This window comes from Haliaeetus leucocephalus, unplaced genomic scaffold (genome assembly GCF_000737465.1).
Source record: "Haliaeetus leucocephalus isolate CR32 unplaced genomic scaffold, Haliaeetus_leucocephalus-4.0 Scaffold848, whole genome shotgun sequence".
Lineage (NCBI taxonomy): Eukaryota > Metazoa > Chordata > Aves > Accipitriformes > Accipitridae > Haliaeetus > Haliaeetus leucocephalus.
The window spans coordinates 9,443,365-9,469,150 of NW_010973284.1; the positions used below are offsets into that span (position 1 = coordinate 9,443,365).

At 56.0% G+C, this 25,786-nt stretch overlaps 1 protein-coding gene across 2 annotated transcripts in view; it reads left to right on the forward strand.

The window, feature by feature from the left end:
* ERI3 (ERI1 exoribonuclease family member 3) overlaps window positions 1-25,786 on the forward strand; it is a 125,426-nt gene that overhangs the window by 84,960 nt on the left and 14,680 nt on the right. For both annotated transcript variants that reach the window (XM_010582481.1, XM_010582485.1), the window contains one exon: window positions 1,916-2,015. In XM_010582481.1, coding sequence (XP_010580783.1) covers window positions 1,916-2,015 — 100 coding nt within the window. The remainder of the gene's footprint in view (window positions 1-1,915; window positions 2,016-25,786) is intronic.

Genomic DNA, 25,786 nt, shown 5'->3' on the forward strand with positions numbered 1-25,786 from the left:
CTCCCGCTGTGCTCCCTCCGTTGCTCCTGGCTGGGGTCCGAGGGATGTGTCTGGGCTGGGAAGGCAGCCTGCGATAACGGTAGCTCAGATCCTGCCCTGTCCCTGTAGCGGGACAGCCCTGCTCCCTCCCCGTCCCATGTGTCCTCCCCCAAAGCGTGCGGGGATACATACCCCTTCCCCAGGGATGCCCCCCACTGCTGGTGACCGCAGGCCTGGACCCGCTGGTGCTGAGCGTGGGGACCTTCCTGCGCTGTGCCTGGGCTTGCTCTTTGGAATGGAGCCCAGGAGAGGGAGCCACACGCGGAGCCACTGCCGCTGTCACCCAGGGCCACCCGGCAGGTGGGTGGCAGGGTCCCATCCTGCACCCTGGCCCCCTGATCCCCCCAGCCCCACGGCTGGGCAGCCTGCATCTCAGCCGTGGCGATGAAGATACCAGAGCGTGTTTGTCGAAGGCAAAGGAAACCTCCTCGTTGTGTACACAAAGTGTAATTTCAGTGAATTATGCATAGACTTAATTAGGAGTTTTAATTGCTAATCATCTCCCAACAGGATTAGCAATGCTGTCTATTAATTATCTGTGGAGCCCTCTGTTTTGCTAAGGCAGGAGTAACAAAGCAGCATGAATGGTTACGTCGGCCAGTAATAAATTAACTCCCCCAAGCCCCGTAACTCCCGGGGGGCCGCCGGCTGCGAGGGCTGCGTGGGGGCCGGCCCTGCCTGCGCTGGGCAGAGCAGCAGGCAGCGGGGGCAGAGGGACTGGCAGCAGGTCCTAGTGGCAGGCAGGTGGGTGGTGGGCTGGAGGGGGGGACCACTCGGCTCCGCTCGCCCCGTTCGGCCCCAATCCCGCTGTGGAGAGCATCTCCCCCAGCGTTTGCAGCCCGCGGAGGGTGTCGGCGATGCCCTGCCGCGCTGTGGCCATGGTTAGCGATGATCCCCGCTGCAGGAGGGAGATAGGGGCTGCTGGATTGACCCGATCTCATCTGGGGACAATGGCCCTCACGGCAACAGAGATAGCGCCGGCGTGAGCGACGCTAAGCCCACGCGCCCTTCTTACTGCTCACAATGCAGCGCTGAGCTTAATTCCTCAAGATGAAGAAGATACGTGGCTGTCAGGCTGTAATTACAGCCGTGTGTGTGACACGGAGGCCCAGCTGCTTTCACGTTTGCATTGTCCGGTGGATTTTTGTGCTGCTCAGGCTCCCGGCTGCCTCGCTCCTGCTGGGAGCCCTGCCAGGGGACACGATGGGGATGGAGCAGGCTCCCTCCGGCCAGGCTGCGAGCTCTGTGCAGTGGGGTGAGCAGTGCTGGCTCCCAGTGGAGTTTCTCCCAGTGATGGAAGGCCCTGAGGCAACTGGGGTCTGGAGATGGAAAGGAGAGGGGAGGCTGGGAGGGCTGTGCTTGCTCAAGGGGAAGGGGGCTGCTGGCCAGGCCAGCCTGGGCATGGGCACCCCTTTCTAAATCCCCCTGACTCCTGCCAACCCCATCCTTGGTGAAGCAGGAATGGGCGGATGATGTTGGAGCAACCCAGGGACAAGTGGGATGAACTCGCAGCCCCTAGCTCGCCCCAGCACGGTGGAGGTGGCCTTGGGTGATGCCAATCTGGCACAGTGGCCAGCAAACCTCGTGAGGGCTGTCACCCATACGAAGCTCCGGGACAGGTCCTGGACACCTCTTCTCTGAGGAGCATCAGGTGGGACTGGCCAGGGTGAGGGTGCTTTGTGCAGGCAGCTCCAGGAGAGCTGCTGCAAGGGCGATACATGGGTCCACACTGAACACGGCGAACGCAGACTCACACCGGACCTGGGAACAGCCAGGCCTGAGTGAGCACAGCTGGCTGCCGGCAGCGAGGCGCTCCCCCCAAACCTGTCTGCACATGGGCTGTGTGCCGGTCTGACCCTCTGCTTCTCTCTTCCAGGCGTACAGCTTTGCCATGGGGAGTTGGCCAAAGAACGGGCTCTTAGACATGAACAAAGGACTGAACCTACAGCACATAGGGAGGCCTCACAGCGGGATAGGTGAGTGATGCCGCCCCGCGCCCCTCCTGTCCCCACGGCTGCTGCTCCAGGTGCGCGGAACGTGCCTCCGCTCCCGAGAGCTGATCCAGGCTGGAGTGCTGAGAGCCAGCCAAAGGGCTGCAGGGTCTCTGGCTGGTGGAAGGGACGAAGATGTGTCAGGGCAGGATGGGCATGCGGGATGAGCTCTCCATCGCTGGCACGTCCCAGTCTGCCAAACATACCTGCCCGTCCCTCCGTCTGGGGAACTGCTCCCCTCCTTGGCCACTCTGGCAGTGCTCGGGCTGGGGGTGGATGTGGGCAGTGCCAGGGCTTGCGCAGTGCCTGGGGCACAGAGCAGGGGTCCCCAGGCTGGGCAGGATGCTCTCCCTCTCGGACCAGTCCTCCAGCTGCTCTGAATGCTGCATTCATCTTTGGAGAGGAGGCTCTGCCAGGCAGCGCAGCCTCGGGAGCTGGCTGGAAACACGCTGCAGAGTGAAGATGCCTGGCCCCAGCTGGAGAACTGAATCATCGTCCCGTTTGCTCACACGTGCGATGAGTTTCGTGGTCCTGCAGCCTGGTCCAAGATAAACAGCTGAGACTACTGTGCGCAGTGGCAGAGCTCCATGTTTCCCCTAGCTCCTCTGCACCAGGGATCAAAGTGATATGAGGAGGGAGAACTGGCCTGGGACACTGAGGCCATATATCTGCCTGCTGCTTAACTCTGGGGGTGCAGAGCTGGGGCAGCAGCAGGCTGTGGTACGGGCAGCTCAGATTGACTGGGCTGTAGGCAGGGCTGTAACTCAGGGCTGCATCGCTCTTGCCTGTCTCGTTTCTCTGTGGGGCATTGGATCACCTCTTGGAGACCAGCAGTCAGATGTTCCCTCTGCCTCCCAGCTCTTCATCCATAGTCACTTGTGAGCATTGAAGTTTGCAAGGAGGTAAGATTTACTTGGAAAAGTCACCAGCTACCTGGGCCTTGAGGAGGCTGTTTAATATTGTTTCAAGACTCTAACCATTAAACTCTCCAATCAATCCAAGTTAAGGAGATGAATTATTTAAAGCTCACCAGCTTTTAATTAGCAAGCTCCTTTTGAACTATGGATCTGGTTGCATTATTGACAGAGGTAGCATTAAAATTTGCTTCCTTGCCTGGGAGCAGATTTGCCTCGCTTCTGTGCCATGTTGGAATCACGGGGAGGGGAGCAGGGACTGCAGGAGTTGTGTGTCCATGTCCTGCTCTGGGGGCTTGGGCTTTTGCTAGGGTCTCCTGGGGGATGCAGAGTTGGTCTGTGCCTCGTCTTTCCTCATTTTATTTAGGGCAAGAGCTGTCTGTTGCTGTCATCTCTTACCTTGACAAAGCGTCCCCAGCTCTCGAGTATCATCTGTCTGCCATTGGTTTCTGCCCATGTTTATCTCAGTGCTGCTGTCTTGCACAGGTGTCTCTGCCTGATGGAGTTCAGGAGATGCTGTTCATGTCCTCCTCACTCCAGTCCTTTAGGAGGGTTTTGCTTCTTCATTTCTGCCAAACTCCCTCTGGGGGGAGCACTCCCGGCTCTCCCCAGTACAGGGTGAGCCATGGACAGATTGCCTATGGAGAAGCAAGGCCCAGCAGCCAGGCTCCGTTCTTGCAGCTTTCCGTCCCAGTGGCAAACCTGCCTTTCACACACTGTTTGGAAGGGGGTTTGCGTGGGTGCTGTGAAGGATGCCAGGCCAGCAGCGTGACAGTCTCTGTCTCCCTGGCACCGCCGATGGTGCACACGTGCCCTGTGTGTTGCAGCCTTCTGGCTGCTCCATTTGGGCTGGGTCCAGAGCAGCTCTGCCCCCGGTGTCTGTGATCCTCCGCCTGCCTGCAGAGGCAGCAGCCGCTGGCACCTGCGTCTGGTGGCTTTACTGCAGGCTGAACCCCTGGGAGTGAGCTGGAGGCACGGCTCATTGAATGGCAGCCGGGGAGAACAGCTTCTCCTCCCGGCCAGCTTGGGAGCCCCAGGCACAGCTGCTGCCTGCGGTGTCAGGGCTGCTGGCTCTGGGGCTTGGTAGCCCAGTGTCCCCCCTGGGAGAAGGCTCGGGGCGATGCTGGTGTCTGGAGACATGCCTTGCCTGGCATTTTGTGAGGGCTCCAGTCTCCTGGTCTTCTGGCCACTTCACTTCCCAGCCTGCTGGCTTTTCGGGTCCTAGGCATGGATCAAGTGTTGGCTCTAGAGACAGCCCGAGAGGTCCCCAGGCCAAGGGCCAAGGAGGTGCTGCTCACTGCAGAGGCAGCCTGGCTTCCTTGGGTCCACGCCTCGTCCTGGGGCAAGTGTTGGTCCTCCACAGCTGAGTCCTGCCATATCGGCCACTGGGACTGGGCACAGTCATCCCAATTGCTGACAGCCACCCTGTGACCTGAGCAGTCCTCCTCACTCTCCTCCTTCATGCTCTCAACTGCTCTTGCTTCGGGGCTGGGAGGACCCATCCCTTTCCCTGCCCAGGGCTGCCCACCCCTTCCCTCCCTGGCTGTAAGGAGCCTTGCTCCTGCCACAGGCCTGCCCACTCAGCCGAATAAATGACCCCACCTCAAGGACTGCTGCCAGAGAAGAGTGGAGAACAATGAAGATGAGATGGGAGCTGGCTGTGGCTCTCAGGATGCTCCCACGCAGTCTAGAGCCTCCCTTCTCTTTTGTGGTCGGTACTGGGGTGCAGCAGGGTTGAGGGAAGTTGGCGAGCTGAGAGGGGGTCCAGGGGTGCCCAAGGTGGGTGTAACTAAGGTCAGCCTCTGATTTTCATGGCCGTCGTGGGTCACTGATGTCCAGAAGTCTGCAAACCAAAGAGGGATGAGAAGGGAGTAGCAAGGAAATGGGTTAGCCAGCCACACCAGTTTCACAAATACTGTGCCGTGTAAGAGAGCGTCCGTGCAGCTCCTTTCCTGGCAGCATGGGGAACGGGCCAGGGGGATGCAGGCAGCCCTGTGAAGCCTCAGCTCGCTTATGCAGGAATGTGCAATATGGATGTTTCCCTTCAAATCTGACAGAAAAATTGCAGTGGATGGCCACTTGTTTTTGCAAACAATTTGCAAGGAATTCTGCTGTCTCGCCTGATCGGTTGTGTATTGCTTTGTTTTCAAATCACTCTCTGATTCACTGGCTCAGCAGATATCTGCTCCAAATCCCTGCACTTGGCATGCTCTGGGACCAGTCCCGCTCCATGCTTCATCTCCTCTCCTTCGTCGTGTTCAAAATCCGGGAGCTCAGGGCGCTCGACACCGTGCAGGGCCAAGGCCAGATTCTGGATGGGAACCTCACCTTTAGCATCGGGTGCGTGTGGGCAGGAGGGGCTCGTGGTGGAGCACCGCGGAGTCTCACCTCATCCCCTGGGACATACAGCTGTGCATACAGCAAGTTGCTGAACAGAGCTCATGTTCTAGCTTTTGTCTGGTTTCTACTTGCGAGCTAGTGAGCTGCAATCTTGTCGAGGGGTTAGAAAAGTGTCACCAAATACACCAAAGCTGCCTTGGGGTGGAATGGGTGCACGTCTGGTGCCATCTTCTTGGGAGGGAAAAGGTAAAGGAAGGGGGGAAAAGTCAATATTTCAGCTTTCTGAGAAATACCAGGCAGAGTAAGGGAACAGGAAAGTCCTGCTCCAGAGTGAGGATGCAGGAATCCTTAGGATATGGGAAAGGAGCAAAAGGGGATGCCTTGAGTTGGTATTTCAGCTTGAAGGATTCCCTCTGGACTGAATGTGGCCCTGAGGACTAGAGAGGACTTTTTTCTGCAGCTTCCATCTCTCCTTAAACATGGGTTAAATATGTGTCAGCTCTAAGCGTGGGCTGTAGGATCTTGGGGTGAGGAACTTCTTTTTTGTTTGGTGTTTTCTTGGCCCTCAACAAAATGAAGTTGAGTCTTGCCAAGAAGTTAGTCATCTTACAGATGTGTGCATGTTGCCGTTCTTAAAACATATGTTTGAGGTGCTGCCTGCCAAAAATGAGCTGCAGCTTGTAATGGGGGTCTTGGCACTCTCATGCAAAGACCAGCATTCACAGGCTGCACACTAGTGGAGCTGGGTTCTTGCATTTGGGGTCTTTCTCCTGAGTTTCAGAGACTGATATAAATCAGAAGGATTAAAATCCCAGGCTTTAGTTGTGAGTTAAATCAGCCAGCAAATCACCTGGATTCAGTAATTGATTTTCTTCTGGTTTTTCCCTTTTTTACTGACCAGCACCTGTCAAACAAAGTGCAGTTCTCCTTACCATTGCCCAATTGTTAAATCTGGTTATTCTTTTATTCATCAAATACTCTATTTTTGCTACATTTACTTTGATTGGTTATGTTACATAATATGCCTTTAGTCTTAGTTTTTAGATATTTGTTGCATTAGGAAAATGGTGAATTACTATTTGTTCTTAAAGAGGTGGTGATTAAATTATTACTCATGATGAATCTTTTGGATAAAAATTGGAATACCATGCTAAAGTACCCCAGCAGTAGTTTGAATTGGTTTTGTTAGTAAAGTCCTGTTTCCCTTGCATGTACTCAATACAGAAGGAAAAGTAAATTTCAGAATACTTTTTAGTTACAAACACCTGATGCATGAAACCAAAGCAAGAGTGATTGGTGAGTTGAAGGAGTGTTTCTGGAAACCACCTTTTCAAGATTTTAGAATTAGTACATCTCATCCTCTCCCACCTTAGTTTGCTGGTTTGTTTGCTTTCCCTGATTATGGAAAAGATAAAAGGCACACCTTCTTTTTCTTTTTTCAGTCCTTTGTTGTTTCTCAGCTCTGAACAAGCCAGTTACTGAACTGAAAATACACCGAAAAAAGGAAGAAGTTTCCAAATCTGCAGAAGTAGCTGCTGCTGCTGGGAAAGCTTGTTTCTCATTTGTCAGCTCGGCTTCCACCTCCAGTGCACTGACTGTCTTCAAAACATGATGCTACCCCTTGCTAGTGGTCTTTTTGGATGTAACTGAATTTAATTGAATCTTTAAAGTTTAGGCTTTAGCACACAGATTATTACGATTTTAGATTTAGTTCTAAACATCTGGTTTGGGGTTTTTTTCTCTTTTTTGGGGAAGGAGGGTAACCAGGCTGCTGTGTCTCTTGCTAGTGAGCCCACAGTACCCATCCCACGCGACCAGGAGATCTGGTCCCACAGTAGCGCCTGTCTTGACACGATGCCCTCGCTGGGCTGTTTTACGTCAGCTGGTGTAATCCCATGAGCTGTGAGCCTCCGTGCGGGACTTCATCATCTTTCCTGTGCCATGGTCGCCCCGGCCGGGGCTGTGCCGTGCTCCCTCCACGGGGATCTCTGCCGTGCCAAACGGAGAAGCCCTACCTGCCTGGGCAGGTCAGCTGCCCATGCAGTGAGCGACCCAGCAAGCCACCGTGCCTTGCCGGCTCCATCTCTCTCTTTTCATTTACTGATTGGAAATCTCGGAAGGTTAGGGTCTGATATTGTTCCTGATCTAGAGCATTAATTAGGCCTTGGAAAGAAGAAGAGGAATTGCGTGTTTTTAACAGTGAGGTTAATGGGATGCTCGCAGAGTAGACAGTTTTAATGAGCTTCAACTCGATGTGCAGTGAGTTTACTCTTTGTGTTAAAAGGGTCACACTGCAGTAGTTTGATGTGGATTGTCTCCTGGCCCCCAGTGTCATAGGTGAGCGTCTGTCAGAGTCCAGTCAGAGCGCATTTACTTAGTGACACGATTCTAATTAACTACCTCGAGCTGCCACCACCGCGGGGAGCCGGGCCAGCGCCTGCCAGGGGTGCCTCCTGCCCGGCGGAGCCATCCCTCTCCCCACATCACTCTGCCTGCTCTGCCTGCCCGTGTCCCGGCGGCGCCGGGCTGCTCTCCGCGCTGACATTGAAGGAGAGGGCAGCGAGGGCCACGCTCGCTAAGTGTGGTGGCAGGCAGCGGGCCGCCCGCTGTGATGGGTGCCTTTGGCTGTCAGCGCCGGCTCTCCCCCTCCCCGGGAACTCGGCAGGGGCTGATGAGGCTTTGCCTTGCCCTGCAAGGTGCTGGGAGCATGCGGTCCTGGCAGCTTGCGGTCCTGGCAGCTTGCTGGCTTTATTTCAGCCTCCTCTCATTCTTCCCTGCTTTCCTTTCCCCTCTCTAGTTTTCCTGGCTCTCCCGGGGGTGCAGGGAAGCCTGCAGCCCCCCAGCATCTGCGGGATCCCCAGTCACCCTTGGTGCCCACCTGCCTCCTCTGCAGCGGGGCAGGGGGAACGAGGGGACAGGGACAGCATTTAGTGAAACTCCCCTCCATTTTTTCACCACTTTCCATCCCAGCCTGCGTGGCTCTGGCTGGCAGAGCCGGTCCCACCCTCCCTGTCCCTCCCAGGGGATGGGAGAAGCCTTGGAGACCCCCACGCTCCCCCGGAGCAGGCAAACCCCGTTCTTTGGCTCTTCGTTTCTCGGCAGAGGTGGCACGCAGCTGGGGCCGTGCCCGGGGGCAGTGCCGCTTGCACCATACCCTCTTTATGCCGGGGGATGCCGAAAGCGAGAGCCGAGCACGGGGTTCACCGCTGCGGAGCGGGGCACAGGGCTGCCTCAGGGGCTGCTGCCCCACGCACAGCAGCCCCAGCCCAAGGCAGAAGGGGAAAAACTCCCAGTTAAATAATTAAAAGAGACTTAAGTAAAAATCAACAGAAATGTCATCAAATGAGCAGTGTCATTTTGAATTAGCGCTTGTAAAGGTCAGGCGGATCCAGAACAGGTGGAGCGGCTGCGTGCCGGGTGTCGCGGCCGGGCGGCATGTCCCGGCACCCAGGGAGGCAGGGTGCCGGGACCGGCCCAGCCGTGCCGGGGCACCCGTCGGACCGCGGGTGCGAGGACAGGGCAGCGGGAGGGTGGCGAGGGGTCCCACCGCGAGCACCGGGCCCCGCATCGCGGAGGTGGGGTGGGGAGGGAGGGCCGGCCGGGGCGGCCAGTTAGAGGACGCGCGTCTGTCAGAGTCCAGTCAGAGCACATTAACGCGGTGACATGATTCTAATTAACTACCGTGAGAGGTGTCACAGCTGGAAAAGCAGTGAGCGGAGACAAGCTTTTAAAAAAAGAAAAAAGCAATGTGACAGTCTTTTTTTTCCCCCCTCTTTCTTTTTCTTTTTTTTTCCCTTTTTTTTTTTTTTTTTTACTCTTGTGTGCTCTCTCCCCTCCATGTGGGAGTGGATCTAAAGATAATTAGGATGTCTGGCTGCCTGGGAACCTGAGCTGGGGCTCTTTTGCTTTCAGTCATTTAAGTTTTCGACATCTCTCTGAAGGGACTTGGTGGCGCAGTGGATTACTGTGCGCTAGAGTGACAGAACACTCTTCTAATCGTAAACCCTTTTTAGAAAGGATTCTGCTCTCCCTTTTTCCCCGGGAGCAGCGGGGGGTATGTTCTGATCACTGCAGCTCTGTTCCCATACACGCTACAATGGGAAACTCAAGGTCTTTCAGCTGTTTCCTGCAGTTAACAAAGGAGGCACAGAAGAAAGAAAGGAAGGATGATTGAGTGTTTGTGTTGACTGCACTCACCCCTCCGTCCTACCCTGCCGAAAGCTGGTCGGTACCCGCTGGGGTGGGGGCACGCGTTCGCCCGACCCCGCTGCCCACCGGGGGGCTGCGATGGGTTCGTCACACCTTGCCCCTCGCCTGAGGACTCGTGGTCCCCGGAGGGAGCCGTCCTTTGGAGGGGAGGGTGAGACGGGCTGCCTGAGAAAAGCGGGGTGCCGCCATGCGCTCCAACCAGCCCTGGGGCAGGCAGCAGCAGTGCCCGCTTGCTCGGGATGCGTGGAAGGTAGGCGCGAGCCCCTCTCTTTGGGCTGGAAGCAGTTACGTTTGCAGCACCGGTGTCAGAATGAAGATTTAAGCGGGGTTTCTGGATTATTTGCTGCTTGCTGTGCTGCAATGCCTGGGAGGCCCAGCTGCAGATAAGGGCAGGTCTATTCTCTCAAGCCTCGGACCTGGCTGACTCCCAGCAGGACAGCGCTGCCATCATCCTGGAGCTGCCCTTTGGCATGGCTGCTGCTGTACCCTCCTTCCTCTGGCTTCTGGTTTTAGGAGCAGCAGTGGGGACTGCCTCCCTTGGCGAGAAGAGCAGATCTGCTGTCCTTCCCTCGCAGGCCAGCTGTGATTCTCAGCCCAGCACCTGGCCCAATTGCTGTCCCCATTTGACAGATAAGAAACCTCTTAAGTATGTTTTTTGTATCACTCTAAACTGTTGTTGGCATACTGGGAGCACGGGGAGAGGCTGATGGTTTGTATTATGTGTGCTTTGTCTTACCAGTCAGCCAGTCGCAAACCCAGGAGCACGCAGACGTGAACTGATCTGTGCTATAGAGACCCTTGCGCTGCCTCGGACGCATCCCACTGTTAGCTATTTGTCCAGTCCTGTGTCTGAGCCTTACAAAATATCCCCCCACACACACACTGCTGGAACAACCCTTGCACTGACCAAGCCCTGTCTCACGTTGTGTTGGGCGGGTAAAACATCTTTGCTAGCACTTGTTCTCCTGCCCCTGTAACAACCAGCACTTCCCATGCACCGTGATGCATCCTCCGACACAGTGAGACACATGTTAGGTGAGAGGCCTTGGAAGATCATTAACTTTCTAGAGAGCTTTTTCTACAGAAAGTAGCAACGTAAAGCACCGAGTGACATTTTGATTTCCCTGTGGATTCTTTTGGTGCCTTGGTGTCTCTCTGCAATGTGTCCCAGACGAGGCTAAATGGTAGCGCGTCTTCCCTTACCTGTGAGGAGAGGAAGAGTTTCCTGTTAATGAACTTAAACATCTCAATTAAGAGCACAGATTGCCTGCTCTGCTCTGCAACGGACTCTCGTGGAAGGTGTCTTTTAACACCGTGCTGTCATCCAACAGCAATGTGTCCCCAGACTTGCCCTTCCATACCTGCATCCCAGGGGATCCCAAGGATGCTGCTGTCCCTCTCAGGTTAGCCCTCGTCTCCAGCGTGCAGGCATCCATGTTGTCCCGACTCTGGCCTCCCTGGGCAGCGCAGGGCTGGTGGCTGTGAGCACCATGGTCCCCCTATGCGAGGAGGAGAGAGTCCTGCCCAAGTTTTACCAAAGATCTGCCTTTAACGAGAGTGGTGGCAGAGGTACGGAGCGACAGCTGTGTCAGCAAGGGTCGCCGGGTTTAAAGCTGCCCCGCTTCACCTAATGAGAAACGATTGCAAGGTGCAAGAGGGGAAGGGGTAGCCGCCAGTCGGAGAGGCTCCACCGCAATTTAACAAGTTTCCATTCCCCTGAGTTCCCTGACAAGACCCCCCTCTAAGTCTGTACAGGAATTCATAAGAATAGGATAATTAGGATGTTTCAAAGCTGCGACCCTCAGAGGAGTCCTTGGATTAATCTGTTTTTTCCCTTAAAGACATCTGTAACTACAATCTTTGTTTCTCTCCTCTTCTTCCCCCCCTCCTTCTTCTCCCCCCTTGTCTGTCTCTGTATCTCCTGTCAAACCGTTGCAGACGTAAATGACAAAGAAATCAGAAAGAGAGATCAATGCAGTCCAAATTAGCACTTGGAGATAGACTGTGCTGGAGATGTCAGAGCCTGACCCCAGTTGATCTGCCAGCCTCCGCCGGTGATATTATGCAAATTGCATCCATCTGGCAGAGCCCATGAAGGACTAATGGGGCAGGGAGGGGGCTGTGGCCAGGCGCCTTTGGGAAGCGGAGAGAGCTGGGGGTCTTTGGGGAAGAGGGTCCGTGATCGACAGGGGAGATAAAGTACTGCATTGGCTTCGTTTGCGCTCCTGGGCGGATTAAAACCCAAACTCCAGATAAGAGATAACCAAACTTCATTTCGTTTTTTATTTTATTCCTTATTGCTACCCCCACACAACCTAGTACCAAAAAGAAGGGGGGAAAAAAAAGATGGTTCTTGGCGCTCTTGTTTCCTGCACGTCATTACCACTGATGGCAGTTTGAGGGGAGAGACAAAGTAGGGGAAAGAAAGCAAAAAAAAAAAAAGCTAGCTGCTTAAAAGACTGCTGTAATAGGAGCATGGATAATAGAAATCTCAAATTACGGTGATCGCCTTGTTAAGAAGTTTGAAAATATGGCCAGATTGTCTTTAATGAGAGAAATATGGCTGTTAGTTAGTGAAGGAGGAGGGAATGGACCTTGTTTCAAGATCTGTAGCTCGCCCATCAAAGAGGCGCCGGCTGTTTCATTTCAAAATCCTGTTCCTCTGCCTGATATTAAAAATAGTTGTTAAAGGCTTTGACTAGCAAGACGATTCTCTTTGGCTTCCTACTCTCTCTCCACCTCCCCTGAAAGACTTCGCTAAGAGAACTTCTGCTTTAAAAAAAGGCCAAGCAAAGAAAGAAAGAGAGGAAAGTTTTGGGCCGCAGGGTGATGCTGCCCCTGGCACCCCGGGGTGCCCGGAGCCTTCAGGCCGAGCGCTGCCAGCACCGTGGCCGTCCCCGCCGCGGCAGAGGGGAGCCCCCTCCGTGCCATGTGCCTGCTGTGCCGGGATGAGTGCTGCGACGTGGTACCATCACTGCTCTCCTCCTGGCAGCCCCGACCTGGGCACGGAACGGCAGAGGCTTCTTTGGCATCTGGACCCCCGTTAAGCACCGTGGTGCTGCTTTCCTTCCCTCTCCCCGGTGCCTGGGAAGCGGTGCTGGGCCAGGGCTGGGGATGCAGAGGAGGGGTCTGACAGAAGCCAGGTCTGGCAGCTGCCTGCCGGCCCCCACCTCTTGTTAAGAGCTAACGGGCACCTCTGTGCTGTTGGGCTCTGACCCGTAACTCCTGCCTCACCGCTGCGCTGACAGTCCCCTCTTCATTCTCCCCTGAAATCAAAGGATCGCATTAATTGGTTTAAGGATCGCTGCCCCATGTCCTGAGCGGCCTGTTTAAGATAACGAACTCGGAGTGTATTAATAGCTGGTATAACTCAGCAGAGGATCTAGGGACAAGGCCTAGCTGGGGAAGATGCTGCTGGGTGGGGAAGATGGGCACCGAGGCATCGAAATCTGTCCAGTGCTGTGTTTTTTCCCTGTTCTTATACGAATCAGTGTAATTCCCCTGCTCCCAAGTTGCTAACATGTTGAAATCCCAGGGCAAAGGGCTCTGGCAGGAGGGGAGGGCTGTGCCAGCCAAACTGCTGCCCTTCCCCAGCGTGGCCTTGCTCGCTTTGTGGGTCTGCAGTGAGATCAGAGGGGATCTGCTCTCCTCTTTATCTGCCAGAGTGAGGTTCTTCCCAAAGCCACAGCTGCCAGCGCGCAAGCTGATCCCGGCGGTGCCATTAACCACCCGAGCTCTGGCTTGTTCCCGGTCGTGTGGCAGAGCCCCATGGCGGGCGCTGCGCTGGGACGGCAGTGTTTCCCTCTGTCCGCCAGAGTCCTGAGCAGTCCTGCTCCAGCTTGGAAGCTGGGTTCTTCAAACCCAGCGAGAGCACGAGCAGCTCCTCCCAGCCCGGGCCCCGAACTGGGTGCCGCCGGTGTGCAGGACCTGGAGGAGAGGCAGGAGGAGAGGGTCATGGTCACTGCTAAGGTTGGGTGTCCCAGTCCACGCTGCTGGGACCGAGGTTCCATGTTCAGTGCCGTGGTCTGACATGTCTGCCCCGCGTGCTCGGAGGTCTCTGGGGGGATGGCATGAAGCGGGGCCCCGAGAGCTCCTATCAGTTTTTGGCCGGGTGGTGGCCAAGCGGTGCGGCGGGATCAGCCAGGCGGGGCTGCTGTGCCAGGTAGGCTACAGGCCCATCCTGCTTCATCCCCCCGTGGCGCCGAGCTGATCTTTAACCATGGAAAAACCCCTATCCAGTGACTTGATGCAAAACCCCGCAGTGATGGAAAGCACCCGGCAGCCCTGGGTAAGTTTTCCTGCTGTAGTCAGCCTCGCTGTTAATTACACGTAGGCCTGTAATGTGGAGGGGGAGCGATCGCCCGGCCGGAGGGGCTGTATCTGTGCGGACCTTCCTGCGGCACCCCAGCCCTGCGTTGCCCCTTGCTTTCCTGCCCACCCCTGGCAGCAGGCGCGGTGCCGGTGCTGCCGGTTGCCTGTGCTTACCAGGGCGTGCGCGTCTCCCTGCCCGCCGCCGCCTCTCAGCCTGGCCCCAGTGGGCAGGGGACGCGCACCCCGGCATTGCCACCTCGGGACCCTTCCCCGGGGGTTCTGCACACGGGGTGAGCCCGCGGCGGGCAGGACCCCCGGCCCCTTGCCCCGCAGAGGGCACAGCAGCAGCGTCTTGCTGGGAAGCCCATGCCAGCCGTTAGCTGCAGCTCCCCAGCGCCGGGGGTACCGGGGCCGTGTCCCCTCTCCCGTCCCGTGTGTTTCCGACCAAGAACCAGCGATTTGGCTTTATTTGCATGCCCAGGGGACTCAGAGCTTGGCAGCTGGGCCATCTCCAGCACCCACAAAGCCCTCTGCTAGTGCTCTCCCCCTCCAGAAGTACATATATAACAGCCAAGAGAGGCAGAGAGGGAGAGAAAAAGAGAGAGACAACGGCTTTGCCTCCACGCTCCCGTCCAGAGCAGTCTCCTAATGAGAAGAATATGGCTGCTAGTTAGCAGAGGGGTGTGTCCTGTAGGCTAAAATGAGATAGTTACACTGCACTGATTGAAGGTTGAGGTTAGAGGGCAGCACAATTATGTTCAGGAGATTCAAGGGCTCTGTTTGATGCGGCAGTTCTAAGCTCCCAGCCAGTGTCAGTAGTTTAGCTCAGGGATTTTTTTTTTTTTTTTTTTTTTTGTGGGCTAAAGACAGGAAGGATAAAAACTATGGGAATGAGTTGTTACTATTATTATAAAGTGGTGTGAGGTTTTTTTTTTTTTTTAAACCACCAGTTCACCCCCCTTTTGCTTAACTGTTTCCTGATCATTATTTTTTAAGCTGCTCAGAGGGAAGAAGAGAGCATCCCCTTCCCCCTGGAGAACGGCTCTGAATTTTCTCCCAGACAGGGAAGGTGATTTTTTTGTGCCTGTGCTTCGGCTCAGTTCTCTAACTGCGGATCAGGAAAGCAATTAGCAGTTCAAATTATGCCAAGGCCAAATTCTTTGTCTCAAAATCATGGGTTAAGAGTTGCAAAAGAACCATAATTGTCTGGTGCTGAACTAGGTATTTTTTCTGAGAGCATTTCCAGTGCTTAGGACTGTTTATGGGGGGAGTCTCTTGTGTTTCAAAAGCGCTGCAGCGGCGCTGCCTTTTCCCAGAGCCTGCAGGAGTGCCCAGGCGCCGCACCAGTGTCCAGGCACCGCGGCAACATTCCCGGCCTCTCCAGCCTCTCTCCCATCAGCTGGCTTGCTGCTTTGCAGGCGACCGTGCATCCTCTCATCCATCCAAAGGCAATCCTGGTCGCCGTCTCCCTTCTCCACTGCCCTGTCCTCTCAACCATCCGTAGCTTTGGGTGCAGCCTGCCCGCACCCTCCGGCCACTGCCCTCACCCTCCGCCGGCCACCCGCACTGCAGCGAGGCGAGGACCGCTCGCCTGTGACAGCGGCACGTGGGAGCCCCGTGCTGCCCGTGCAAGGAGGCTGTTGCTCATTCAGCGGCAGCACCCAGCCTTGCGAGGCCAAACACGGGGCGCCAGCCTGCCCGCGCCAGCCACCCCACCCCGAGGGACGAACCAAGGAGCGCCTTGCCCCTTTCTCTCCTTGCCTGTTCCCCAGGGCCCATCTCCCCGGTCGCGTTTGTGTCCCAAGCCCAGACTTTGCGTTGCCTTTTGATCCGAGTGACAGCCTGCTTTATTTACTCTAATGGTTCTCAGTTTTAAATGTTAATTCCTCCCTGAAGAAAATGTCTTTTCAGGATGAGTTGCCCATCAGCAGGGATGTGGAGGATGTGCTGGCATCCCCGGCCTCTGTGCAGAGCCAGGCGTTAACCCAGCAGGCGAGAGCCCGGTAGGTGCAGGGAGCCGTGGTGCCCAGGGAGCACCTCAGTCCCTGCGGCCGCCACGGCCGGGCTGTCCCGGGGACGCCGCATCGGCGGGCAGAGCTGGCCAGGACGGGTGCATCCCTAGCGTCACGGCTCGTCCCCGTGCAGCCTGTTTGGCACAGCGCCACGCACCGCTGCCACGGCCCCCCGTCATCCCCGCTGCAATTAGGGGCTGATGGATTGTCCCCGGGCCGGGGTCTCGGTACGGCCCCCTGAAGGGGACGTGGCACGTGCGGAGGCAGGCAGGGGCCCGCTGGGCTGCCGCTGTCGAACAACAATTTCTAATCTTGATTGGAGAGGAGGGCAGCGGTCTGGGGGGGAGGAATCGGAGATAAATGTTAGCTCATTTCTTAAGTAATTAGTTACCTCCTCATCCCCATGTTGTAATTGTGAACAAGCTGTAATGTTTAATTAGTGTGTAAATGAAACCCCAATTTCATAATGGCTGTGGTGACAGCGCTAAGTGAGACAGGCACAGAAGGGGCCGCATTGTTTCAGCGGGAGATGAAGCTGTCGCCCAGCAAGCCGAGCGTCTCTGGGAGAAAATGGAAATGATAAACGAAGTGAGGCTAATTAGCAAAATCATACAGGCCCCACTGATGGTTCTCATCAAGGGGAGGTAATGAAGCGGGCGGGCCAAGCTGAGGGGGGATTAATTGGAGCTGATTCCTGCACATACACAGGCTGTAGAGCAGCCGACGCAGGGATGCAAACTTTCCTGCTTTGCTTGTCTCGCCCTTCCCCAGGACTCGGCCGTGGGGAGAGCCTGTGGGGAGCAGGGACCAGCCCTGGGAGATGGCCCTGGAGCAGGCAGGACGCGGGTGCAGGGGAACGCTCCCTGCCTGCGGGTGTCTGGGCAGAGGCACATGGGCACCCACCCCACAGAAAGTGTGGCGTGAGGGCTCTGAAATGTCAGAGAGCTGCTGCAGGGCTGGTTTATAGCCCAAGGAGGGTTATAACCCTTTCTTAGCTCCTTTCAAGTACCTCCTCCTCTGCTGACTGTATTTTGAGAACAGACGTTCAGAGAGTAAATAAAGCGCCTCTGCTCGATGGGTGCTGGGGAAGGGGTGAATCTCCCCTGCTCACCCTCTGGGCCGGGGTCTCTGCAGACCCGATGCCCGTGGCGGCACGGCACGGCAGCTGAGCCGGAGCTCGCTGCAGCAGGGGAGCCTGGGGCGTCGTGGAGCTGAACTTTATCCTTTCGAGCTGTGTGAGAAATGCCCTTTCTACAGCTGCTGGCGCACAACCCTGATCACGTTGCATTACTTACTGACATTTCAGGGAGTGCGTGGAGCCCCACTGCCGGTGGGCTCGGCCCCAAACTCCCCATCCCTGCTGCGGATGGGGGGCTGGCTGCCTGCGGGCCAGGCTGCCCCTGAACCTGCTCTTTACCTTCTGCCAACTCAATATCAGAAGCGAGCAAAAGCCTTGCCAAGCAGAAGAGAGCACAGCAATACCTGTCTGTCTGGGCTTGCGTCTGTCTGTCTGTCCAAGGAGGTTGTTCCTGGCTGCACGTGGAGCTGCGGGACTGTGAGCAGGTCTTTTCAGTGTCTCAGCTTGGCAAGTGCCAGATCCTGGGATATCCAGTGCCTGCCCGGAGTCACTGCGTCCCTCCCTCGTGGCATCTCCGAGCCCCTTGCTGCCTCTCCTGCTGAGTAATGAGAGATTTCCCTGGGCCTCCGAGGGCTCTAAAGAGGGGCTGAGCAATATTATTTATTCAGTTGTTTACAGAAGCGTTTGATCGGGAATAGTTCTTCACTGCCAGCCTGTTGTGTATTATTCATTGCAATAATCTCTGCAGATTGTGATAAACTGTAACTGCGGCGGGGCAGCGCGTAGCTGGGCTGTACTGCCACCACTGCCTGCACCGGCCTCTAAAATATCGGCAGCTGCAATCATAAATCTCAATTTACAAGTGGGACTATTGCACGGGGAGTTATAGTTATACTAATGATTACTTCTCTGTCTTATTTTTCATGTTGCAACAGAGTAATAAATTTTTAAGAACAGCCTGGGCAAAGCATTAGCGAAGCCTGCGTGTCCTCCCACCACGCTGTCGGCAGAAAGCGGCGTTCCCGGTCTCCCGCGGGCATCTCGCCAGCAGGGCACCTGCCCCACTTCTCAAGGAGGTGATGCAAAGGGGGGACACTTTGTGTCCCCACATTGGGAGAAGGGTGGTAGAAACTCCTCACAAGCACGATGGGTCAGTAGGCTGGAGCATCGCTTCGGGGTCAGCTCTGACATTTGCTGTCCTAGAGAAGACAGTTCATCTCCCTGCCTTGGTTTCCCTGCTGGGAACAGGGGCTGAGCCTCTCCCTCTGATGCTGAGCTAGTCTTTCTTAGTCAAACTCAGGAGATCCTGGGGCTGACAAGGCCAAGGGATGGGGATTTGATGACTGAGAGTGGAGATGATGTTTGAGGGGTGCTTCCTGTCCCTGTAGCTCACCACTCTCCCAGCGCCGGGGCTTTCCCAGAGATGGAGGGGTGGGAGCTGCCTTTTTGCAGATGGTGTGCCTGCAGTGTGCCCACGGCATGGAAACAGGGTGATGGCTTGGCTGGTCCCACCTGGAAGAAAACCCCCCTTCCTGGGGAACAGCAAGGGTCAGCAGGGAAGGCTCTGGCTAGAGGAACCCAGACCCTGCTCCCATCCCCATCTCTGATCAGTGACTCACAAGCAGCCGGGGATGTCCCTCGTGGAGGAGTCCCCATGGGGGCACTCCCCCAAAGACCAAGTTTCTTCCCCAGAAGGTAGCGGTGGGACATGGGGTTCAGCGAGCATTTCCCGAGTGTTTATCACAGCTCCGAGGTCTGCGATGTGAGGCCTCTGATGGATGCCTCCATTCACAGACTTGACATTATGATGTACAGGGAGCCTAGAGACATATAGATTTTCAAAGTGGCCACTTTGAGCATAATTATAAATATCCAGCCTCTTTACATAGTGAATTGCTGCCAGGAAAAGAAGGGACCCGGGAGGGCTGAAATTCTGGCATCCAGGCTTTCTTGAGAAAGGAGCCTTGGCGGAGGTTCCCCACCCGTTTCGGGGTGCCAGGAAGGGATGAGCGTTAAGGGATGATGCCTTTCCCATTCTGTGCCCCCCTGACAGCTCCTCCCCCCTTCCCCTTGGTGCTGGCAGTGTCTCTCACCAGGGGACATCTCCCGGGCACTGTCTAGGACCCTCTCCTCCCCTGCTTGTCTGCACCAGCACACTGCAACCTGATCTTAACTGCTTCCGAGTGGCTGGCTCCCCTTCCAGATCATGGCACAGAGCATCAGGGGCATCAGGGAGCTGGGGGCAGGTGGTCCCAGTCTCTGTGCCCGATCCATGTCCCCAGAGACACAGCGAAGGAGAGCTCTTCCCCTAGCTCATGGCCAGCTCATCTACTTCCACTTGCCTTTGGAGCATCCCAGCCCATGCAGGACTAGGGCTCGGCACAGAGGGACCGGTTTTCAGGTGGGCAGAAGAAGATCCCTCCAGTGGAATGGGTGCTGGATGCAGACCCAGCAGCTGAGACCCAGGCACAGTCAGGAGCACTCCCGCATGCCCCCGTGGACCCACAGGCTCCAAGAAAAAAGGCAGCTGTCCTGGAGGAAACCATCTGGAAGTCCCTTTATCATGCTTTTCTCTTGTGGTTTGGATGGCATTAGAGCATCACCACTTCCCTGTCCATGCTGGAGCTGGGGTGAGGGTGCTCTGGAGAGGATATCTGCAGGCAGCAGTGTGTCTGTCCCTGCACATGAGTGTGTAGGCTCAAACATGCATCGGTCATCACCATCCCCAGCCTGGGACTGGGGCACGCTGGAATATTGCAGGAAAAAAACGGAGGGGATGTTTGAGGATTTGTGCTCTGTTTGCGAGCAGGGTATGGAGGAGAGAAGGTCAAACAAGAAAATTGGAGCTGAATTGAAATCAATGGCAGGTAGAGATTAGAGCGGTGCCCCAATTAACTGCAGTGATCTGAGGGGAGGCTGGGGGAGGGCTCTAGCTCTCCAGGTTAGGACCCCCCCAGTGGGCCCGGGTTCTGCTCTATGGAGATATGAATGCCCCAGACAAACAGGGGACATGGCTGGGGGCCTGGCATGAGGACATTGGGCCAAGGACTTGCTGGTGGGCAAGGGCTGGAGTAGTCGGAGGCTGTGGATGGCAGCAGACCTAGGTGGTTTGGTGTGGATTGAATCCCACTCCCTCCTTCCTTTTCTGCACGTCTTGCCAGGCTGTCTGCCTCCCCATCCCCATCCCAGCTTTTTGTCCTCATTTCCTTGTCCCAGTCCCTTCCCTCCTTTCTCTGGTTTCATCTCAGCTCCCCCCACCACCAGCCCCATCAACTCCCCATCACTGTTTCCTCCTGCTTCTCCTGCCCCTGACTCCAGCTCTTGTTGGTGCAAGTGTTTCAATGAAGCCGTTTCCTCCGTCGCACTTCCTGGGGAAGTCATCGAGCGCCCGGAGAGCCGGGTCTCCGCTCCCTGTGCAGGTGCCTGGAGTGGGTGCCAGGGGGGTTGCGGCAGCTGGGAGCAGGGGTCTGGCCCAGGGATGGGCGTCAGTGCACGTGCGGCCACCCGGGGCTGCAGGTAGGGCTGGCTTTGCCCAAAGTTGGCGAGATTCTGATGGGAAATCCAAAACGCTCCCTGGCCCCAAAATCACCTTCCTGACAGACTTCAAGGCTTTGTTCCAAAACATCTGGGCATGCACAAAAAACCCCTGCAACAACAAATAGCTGGAATTTAAGGGAAATAGCGACATATTTTTCATTCTCGTTGATGGCAATGTATTAACGGTTCAGGCTGGAATTTCCTGGGAAAAAAATTCAGCGTGTGTTGGACATCCAGCATGGAATATCTCAGCCAAATTGCTGAACTTTGGGGAAAATCAGGGTAGGTCATGTCAGAGCAAGGGGGAGCCACCAGCCCCTCTTTTTCCCCAACACACACCCTCCCACCTATTCCTGGGGCCGGGACAGCCAGGAACCCAGCTCCCATGGCCCCAGGCTCACAGGGATCTCACGAGCAGCCCTGTGCACTGCAGCATGTTGCACATCACCCAAGGAACATTAATTAACATTGCTGGAAGATCTTAGGAAAGGTGCAATTTGAATGATCTGGCACTGCAGTCATTCAGATGCTGAGTTAATTCAATCCTTGCACACAGTGCTCCTACAGATTGTTGGCTTTAAACAAACAGCAGTGACAGATTTGTTGCTGCGGAAATGTGGTCATTAAGTTGGGAGCGTGTGTTTGACCTGAAAGCGATTGAGTGATGGATGCAAGTCATTTTAAAGCTGCAGCAGCCAAAAGGATGCTCCTTTTGGAGAGCAATCTTGCATCTGAGGAGTGTAAATAATTTAAACAAACAAGTAAAGTAAGGTGAAAGCACTACCGTTGGACGCTCTATTGTATTACGGCACTAAATGCAAAGCAGGGCAGTGCTGCCGGCTCTGTGGCGGAGGAGAGCTCTTTTGTGCGGCACTGGCATAAAGAGGTGCAAGGTGCCAGCTTTGGGGCTGTCCCTGGGGATACATGGTCCCAAGTGAGCTCACATCACTTAGTCACTCGCAAGTGCAGGCAGTGTGAGCGCCACGGGCTCCCCAAGGAACGGGGACCAAAGCGGCTCGGTGGCGGTCACCCTGATGTCCTGGCAGAGCAGGACTCGGGTGTCCTGCAGTGTGGGAATGTGCCACTCCAGCCACTCCTCTCATCAAGCCGAAGGAGCCCAATACTCCCTTGGCTCCCAGACGCCCATGTCTGGCTCGTCTGGCCCACCAAGGATGCTTTGGGGAACCAGGAGCTCATCACGCTGTTGGGCTGCTACTCCATGCCAGCCTTGCTCTGAGCCATCCTCTCACTGCTGTTGATGATCCTCTCACCCACGGGCTGGGAGCTGGGAGGGAGCATTAGAGCCGCACCGGTCACGTCGCACGGGTCTGTGCCTTCCGCCGCTGGAATTGGCGTCCCAGTAATGAGGCTGGTAGTTACTGTGCATTGGAAACAGCCATTGCTTAAGCCTCAATATCTCAGCCATTTAATTTAATGGGGTTTTTTAAATACCAAAAGCAATTAAGTTCACATTGTGAGCTAATCGCCTACAAAATTTCATTTCAAAGATGCTCAGACTGTTTGTGAGAGAATTGCTGGAAAGAGACCCAAATATGCCACCACGTCTGTCCGTTTGTCCTTCTCTGCCTTCCCTCTTTCCCAACCAGAGCTAGGCAGGCTTCTCGAAAAGAAACAATCACGTTCTCAGTCTCCCGCTTTTCTGGCAGGTTTTTCCATGGTGCGAATTATAGATGTGTAAGTTAAATGCCAATGATTGGTGATGGTTATAGTGCTTAGCTGGTACCACAGGCGTGAAAAACAGGGATTTTAGGGCTGCCTGATGGGCAAGAGCCAGATTGCTGTTGTTGGGGAGCAGTTGGGTGCAGAGCCTTGTACCTGGGCCAGGAGGAGATGGTGGGAGCTCTACCCATAAGCATGTGTTACCTGCTGCCTTGAGGCCATACGTCTGTGCTGCTGTAGCTGGGGGTGTAAGTGGTGCCTGAGCAGGAACACCCAAACCTTGCACAAGCCTTTTCGCTTTGGAAAGGTGTCCCAGGCAAGCTGTTTGCAGCATGTCCACCCCATCCCTCGGTAGCTCACCCCATGTGCCTGCGTCCCTGCTCCTCCTCCGGCCCCAGCAGCCCCAGACGATGGCATCCATCCAAGGCAGCCCCCGCAGGGGCCAGCTTGTCTGTAGGCTGCATGGCTTTATCAGATCGGAGAAGAGCCGGAGGTCTTTGCCAGAGATTACTTGTTCTCCTAAACAGCCGTGTTACTGAATACGGAATAATCCCCCCTCGACAGCCAGCTGGGGGTTTCATTTCCTGCGCTGTGGCTATCCTGTTAACGCTCTCTCCTTAAAGCAACTTTGCCGGCTGAGCCACCCACATGCTGCCCGTCACCCCACTGGCACGATGGGCAGGGGCACGCTCCGCACCGCTCCTCGCCAAGCTGCCTGCCCCCGCTTTGTTCAGCTGAGCCACGCGCTGCCGCCCATTTCAGATGTGGCGTTGCCTGGTCCGGACCCCCCTTGCCGTCCTCCCTGGCCAGTTTCCCTGGCCAGCAGCGGGGAGGTGATTTATGGAGTCCCGTGCGCACCCGGTGAGTCCAGCTCTCTGCATTTCAGGGAGATCCATCGCACGGGGAGGGGAGGTCACCGCGTTGCAGGTTTGCTAACCTTGCCCGCTTATTAAAAATGGTAAAAGCCTCCCTCAGGACTCATGAAGTATAGATCCAGAGAGCTCCATATGCTGTTCCCCTTAATGAGATGTCTGCCTGAAGAGCAATAGCAAAACACACCATCCAGTTCAGGGTCCCTATAGCTAGATGGCCTGGCTGTAAACAGAGCCGTCCGTCTTAATGGGCTATCGTGTAAAAACTTCTCCCAGTCAATAAATCAAAGGGGCTCCATTTATATCATGTGCTGCCTTCGCTATTAGGCTGCCTCTGGATGGCATGTTCTGATACAGAGCTCCCCAGGACCACCAGGCGAGGCCAGAGTCTCTAATGGGCATTTAATTTAGGCTTCCCCTTGCTGATACCTCTGCGGAGCTCAGCAGCTGCGGCTCGGCAGGGGATCCCCCGTGGTTTGAGATGGCCCTGCTGTGGGGGAAAGGGCACCCATGAATCGGGACCTGGCTGGCATCACCTCCCCTGCCCTGCTGGGTAGGACCCTCTGGTGTATTGGGGACACTTGGGGAGCTGCTGGGGACCGGACCCTCCCTGGGAAGGGTTGCATGGGGGCTGGCGAGCACCCCTGCTCATCCAGGAGCAGCAGCAGTAGCAGCCTGGTGCAGATATTTATTTTTCATTCCCTCCCTTGTGCTGCTCGGATGCCACCGGAGGGAAGTTCCGCTCCAGCCACCATCCCAGGCAGAGATATTAGTCCTCATTACTAATTAAAGGAAGCAGGAGTAATTGACGGATGGTAGATGGCGGGGGAGCCGGTGTGATGAACAGCCCCTGTCCCTGTGCCGAGGACGCATGCTGAGCGCTACCTGTTAGCTACAAATAAACAAACCTGATAAATAATAAATAGTTTGAGAAGAGTGGCCGAGCATTATTTAAATTAATAGGGATTAGAGGGAGAGGCCTGAAAGAGCATTCCTCCGGATGAGCTATCCCCGGACGAGCAGGGACTCATTTGTTGCAGACTGGAGTAAACAAGGAGATGGGGAGGATACATCACAGCAGGACCATGCGGCGCTGCTCGGGCTCGTATTGGCACGGCCGTGCTTTTCCCGGCCACCCCTGCGCCGAGGCTCCCCGTGTCCCTGCCACCTCGCCGGCGTCACCGAGCTGGGGCACCGGGGGCAGTGGGGGAGCCAGGCTGCTGTGGCGGAGCAGTGGGGAGCGGAGCGGACGCTCGGCTCCGGCTCTGCCGTGGCAGGGCACCCTGCAAGTTCTCCCAGCCAGCTTGATGGGCACCCGAGCTGTGCGGCAGCTGCTGCCTGCCTGCGCCCAGGCCCTCGCCGCCAGCTGCGGTTTGGTCCCAGCCAGTGAATCCAGCTGCCAGGGGGTCTTTCCTCACCCCCTGACATTTGGATAAACCCGGCCGCCTGCTCAGAGCCGGGAGGCTGGGGGTGGCAGAGGGAGGAGGGATGCTGGGGAAGGAGGAGAGCGGAGGGCGGGCGCTCTGCTCGCTATCACATCTACTCCATCTTATCGCCACGGTAATTTGATGATAAAAAATAATCCGAGGCTGGAAAGGAAACATGTGTAGTGGAGTAAAGATTGAATGTAGGTGGATTGTGCCCTGGGGCGGCGGCTGGGAGATAGAAGGAAATGTCCTTCTGTTTGACATACTGCCGAGATGCGGCCCCGTGCCCCCCGCCTCGCTGAGCCCTGCCCGCGGCACGGGGAGCCCACCGGCCCGTGTGCCGCGTGGCGAGCAGGAGGGTGCCTGCTGCGGCCCCCCGCCGCTTACTGCCCCTCTGCCCGCACCCCCCGTACTCCCCGGGACCCCGTGGGGTGCTGCCCCCCACCCTCGCACCCCATGGCTCACTCCCAGCGTGCTTCTGATTTATTTTTTTTTCCCTTTGGTTATGCTTCACAACTCATTTTATCAGCTGTCAGTAGCCAAATGTCTTTTTTAAGGAGTGGGTTATAGCCACTAATGTACTGAATGCTATTGCACTGGCTGCAGTTAGTGTTCCACGGCTAAATTACTATAATTAATGTTCCACTAGAACTGTTTGTAACAGGCGGCTGCGGGAGCCCCGGGTCTGGGCTTTCACAGCCACTGAATTATCTCTCCTCCCCGGAGAAAGAGCCTCTCGCAAGGGGAGGGCCGAGGTCAGCACCAGCACAGGCAGGCACGAGCGGAGCTGGGCTCTGGCGGACTGGGGGTCCGGGAGCTGTTCCCCGCGGCACAGACCCCCCCCGTGTCCCCCAATCCCTGCTTCTCTGTCCCACGGGAGTGCGGCCGGGTGCGCGGTGGGCTACGGCGGTTCTCCGGCTGGGATGTGCCACGACACTGCAGCATCGCCCACCGGCCCCAGGGCTTCGCTCGCCGCCCTCCGCGAGTGGCGTTATGAAGATGAAATGCAGTGCCTAGAGAAAAGCTCCCCAAAACTCGCAAAGGGCAGTCGGCGGAGATGTTTCCCTCGTGCCAGGCACGGCACCTCTGCCCACGGCACGGACCAGCAGGGTAGAGCCTGTGTCCGCAGTGAGGCTGCACCCAAAACCATCCCTGCCCTCCCTGCTCTCCCTTTTGCCTCCCAGCGAGGCCGGAGTTGCAGGGAAAAAAAATTCGCTCCACAGGCAGGGAGGCCCGCACACACCCCTTGTTTTGCTAAATGCATTCGTTCAATACCTGCAACAAACAGATTAGCCGGGGCTTTATCAGGGACAAGAGAAGGGAGAGCAATGTGATAATGGTTTTCAGCAAATCCTCGGGCTGTCACAGATTAGAGC